At 42.4% G+C, this 4,247-nt stretch overlaps 1 protein-coding gene across 2 annotated transcripts in view; it reads left to right on the top strand.

Moving 5' to 3' along the window:
* The window catches only part of LOC125031270, a 199,063-nt gene extending 195,184 nt beyond the window's left edge, over positions 1 to 3,879 (top strand). The window contains exons 5-7 of one of the 2 annotated variants that reach the window (XM_047621933.1): positions 715 to 828; positions 1,047 to 1,158; positions 1,444 to 3,879. In XM_047621933.1, the coding sequence (XP_047477889.1) occupies positions 715 to 828; positions 1,047 to 1,158; positions 1,444 to 2,015 (798 nt within the window). In that variant the 3' untranslated portion in view covers positions 2,016 to 3,879. The remainder of the gene's footprint in view (positions 1 to 714; positions 829 to 1,046; positions 1,159 to 1,443) is intronic. The other variant, XM_047621934.1, reaches the window with a different exon arrangement.
* Positions 3,880 to 4,247: the final 368 nt, after the last annotated feature.

Raw genomic sequence — 4,247 nt, 5'->3', positions numbered from 1 at the left:
TGACTTAATTAACCCTTAACGCTTTGCTGCTCTTAATGGATGACATGTGAGAGTCGTGTTCATTTTATCATGCGCTTTGTGTCAGAGCGTTTTGTCATGGTGAAGAGTATAAAAAAAAATTCTAGCTTGAAATTATTTGGTGTTGATTTGACCACATGATTCTAGAGCTTTATCTTATTTTAGAGTTGTTTTATATTATAAGACCTCCATTTCATTTTATTTTCATCTTAATTTCTCATTCATATCTATGTAAGACTTTTAAAAACCCCACTTAGAGTATTGGAATGTCTCTCATATATCTTCCACTAGTAAATAAAAAAAAAGTTAAGTAAGATCCAATCTCTCACGGTGCACGCAAGAGTCCAAGATATGCATCACGGAGTTCTGTAACTCGAGTCGTTTTGACAAGATAACAAACAAGAAAAACCTGTGCGCATCCTGCTCGTCTCTTGGACCGAAAGAGCTCACGCACATCTCTCTGTTCCCGCCACTCTCACAGCTAATGTCACTGTCACTGTCACTGTCACTGTCACTGTCACTGTTACTGCCACTACCATTGTCACGGTCACTGCCAGTGTCACTAACACTGTCACGGTCACTGCCACTGTCACTTCCATTACCACTGTCACTGGTCTTTTATTGTCACTGCCACTACCACTGTCACTGCCACTGTCACTGCAACGCCATTAACCCATCTTTCTCAACCACTTGCAGAAGCCGTACGTGTGTTCCGTGCCGGGCTGTAAAAAGCGCTACACCGACCCGTCCTCGCTCAGAAAGCACGTCAAGAACCATTCGGCCAAAGAGCAGGCGCTGGCGAAGAGAAAGGTATGGGAGAGCTGAGTTCGCAGGCGTGCGTGTGTTTGTTTGAGTGTTTGTTTGTGTTTGAGTGTGTGTGCGAGTGACTTGAGTGTGTGTGTTTGAGTATGTTTGTTTGAGTGTATGTCTGTGTGCGCGCATTTGTACGTCCGTGTGTTCGTATGTACCAATTTATAAAATCAACTCGAAGTCTTTCCCACGAGAGTTCACACGTTCCTCTCCCTCAGATGCGCACCGGCGATGACGATTATCGGGGATCTTCGCCCGGCTGCATCATGCCCGGGATGCCCCTGGACTCCGAGGCGCCTCTCATGGAGCACGACGCCCTCCAGCACAGCGGTGAGTCTATAACCACGTCCTTTCGCCTCGTCTAAGTTTGATTCTTTGGAATACTTGATTAGCTGTTGAAAGTACATTTCCAACTAATTGATAGGATGAAAATAATAATGATAATAAGATCATAAAAAAGGAATATTTAAGTTTAAAAAGGAATATTTAAGTTTAAAAAGGAATATTTAAGTTTAAAAAGGAATATTTTCGGCTATGAGATAAAACCCCTGAGAGTCGTGACGGCCTCAGCGTCGGGCGTTGACCAAGGTTGTGACTCCTTCGTGTTCCTCCCAGACAGTGTCGTCCCCGAGTGCGGGTCCCAAGGATGTGGTGCGCTTCAGTCTCCGGTGCCACGTGCTCTCGCGCAGGCCCTCGGGGGAGAGCTCCCAGATGGCACTCGGATTGCCGGAGACTTTAGTGCCCGAGTTCTCCCAGGAGGACCTCGACGCGTGGGTCAGCATCTTCTGAGCTACCAGCAGCAGCAGGCGGAGATGGTGGGCAGTGACATGGTCATGTATGGACGAGAGCCTCAGCTTCCGCAGCAGATGCAGGGCAAGATCGTGGTGGCAGGGGAGGCGTCGCAGATGATGTACGGCCAGCACTCGCCGCCGCCGCCGACGCAGCAGCAGCAGATGCTCCAGAGGACCGAGGGTTCACAGCACGTGTACGACTCCCCTCCGCCTCCCTACTGCCAGGCCTACCCTGTCACCCAGGGCGTCACCGCCTCCCCCAGCATCCCCCACTATTCCATGATCACGTCCCCCGCCGTCCTCCCCTCCTACCAGTCGCCCATCTACACGCACCAGCAGCCTGCGTTGCAACTCAATCAACAGCTCTCCCCGTATTCGACGCAACAAGGGACTTGAAATATGAGTTCCGCCTCGGTGTCGATGCTCTGCCGGTGGGGTAACTCTGAAACAGTTATCTTGCTGCCCTCAGAAACGGGAGGAACGAGGCCAAAGGTCGATTATGCTCACCCATGACATTCGCGACTGCTTTTCGGCCCAATAAACTATACCAGTGGAGGAAAAGCGTCTGGAGGTTTGTTTACAGGCGCGCCTCGCACTTGATGCCTTAGACCTACACCATCGATTTTGCGGAAGGGGGGGTAAATTATTTTTGAACACAAATAACGTGAAATGACATTTGAGTTACGCTACTTAAAGTAACACAATATTTCTTCTTTTTTTGTCTTTTTTTTCCCGTTGATATTTTAGTCGCCAGACACTCAAAACACTGTAAGTAAAACTGCTGGTAACGGAGAGTCCTCTACTGACTGCCTTGGATCTTGTCTAAGGGATGTGGTGCTACTTTGATGTGTTCATTGAAATGGTTTATTCAATTCTCAACGACGGCAACTTAAGGTTGTAAGTGCAGCGTTTGTCAGATAATTATCATTGAATTATTAGCCCGGTTGGGTCTTCAGTCATAGAGATTTCAAGTGGTTGTTTTCTGAATCCCCAAATAAATGTTAGTTGATTTGAATTAGTATGTGTGTGCGTATGTGAGTGTGAAATAAATAATGCCAAAGAATGTGCCCAAGAAATAACTAAAATGGAGCAACAGGATTTATATACATGCCACTTGGAGTCAATTTGCAGGAAGAGTAGTTAACCGGCGACTATGTTCTATGTTGTATTCCTGACGCGTAAATGAAAGTATTGGTCGCCTTTTTGTCATAATTACAAAACGAAAAAAAAAAATCTGCAAGGTTTTTGTACTTAAAGAAAAGAAAGAAATGTCTTCCACATCGGTGCTACGTCCAAATAGTTTATAATATTTTCTACAGATATTTTAGACAAAATCTATTCATTTTCAAGTCGCTTATCCAGCCAAAACTTGCCTATTGATATCTATTTTTTTTATAAATCACCAGCGTTATAGGAATCCAAACAGATCACTCTCAAAGTCGACAGCTTTTCCTGTCACAAAGGCATCGTGAATTTGGTTTCGGGCCCAATTTGGGAACATGCAATAGCACAGGGGGCGAAGTGTGGCTTAGCTAAGGCAAATCACGTTAGTTTGTGAATGCTGAAGAGACGCTGTGAACATATAGCTAACATTAACGCGTCACAGACTTTTTTCCGTGCGTTTTTCGTGACGGAAAGGATATATACAAGTGCAATAATATGCGTTTTTTTTTCTTTGTAATAGACTATGATTTGCCTTTGCTAAGACACTTGCCCTTCTTGTGTTCCAGATAGTCAATGTTTAGTATTATTCTTCTAATGTGTACATAGAGTACAAACGTTCTTTCTGTGTAAACATCATGTATATGTTTAGTGTATAAGTATTATGATTACAAGATTATTTATTATTTATATAATGTGCCGTGATACGCTAAGGGGTCAGAAGTGTAAAGGTTGTTGTATTTATGTTCTGTGGCGGTCTTTGTGTCTTGAAACTCACAGAAAACAATAAGAAATATATAGATGGAACCAATAGGCTCTAACACACTTGAGAATGTCTATCGCACGTATCTATTTACGTGCTTCTCCTACTTTATCATCCGTATCCCTCTGCTCTCGATATTTTTCTTTTTTTCTCTCTCTTTTTTTCTTCACTAAACGAGGTTCCAAGAACTCATCAGTGCTTTCATTAGGATTAGATTTTTTTGTTTAACTCATTCATTACGTGGCCAGTGACTTTTAGATTATTTTTGTAAATGTGGTGATGTTTGTTGTAATAGATAGGCTTTTTGTGATAATGAATTAAACAGTTGGATTAATATGTACTGAGTTTTATTATCATAGTCAATGGTATTTGGTGGAAAAAAAATCTGGATATAGACACAATTATTATCCAGTGAAGTTGAAAATGACTAGGATTAGGGATATAATCTTATGGATTAATAATTCTATTCGAAATATGACTGATACGACTATAATATGCTGAAGTTCAACATAACTGAATTAGCATTAAAATGGACTTTCAAATGACCTGCTGTTCTCCTCTCTCTTCTCGAAACATACAACAATAACAAGTTTAAATTGTCTGAGTAGAATAATACAAAAGGTTGTTATTCTCTGGTTGACTAAAATAGTAACCAAACAATGATAACGAAAGTGATTTTTTTTATATAGATAGATAGATAACAG

The sequence above is a fragment of the Penaeus chinensis genome, chromosome 12 (genome assembly GCF_019202785.1).
Source record: "Penaeus chinensis breed Huanghai No. 1 chromosome 12, ASM1920278v2, whole genome shotgun sequence".
In the NCBI taxonomy this organism is placed as follows: Eukaryota; Metazoa; Arthropoda; class Malacostraca; order Decapoda; family Penaeidae; genus Penaeus; species Penaeus chinensis.
The sequence above is the reverse complement of the archived record's forward strand: the minus strand, read 5'-3'. Positions and strand labels throughout refer to the sequence as shown.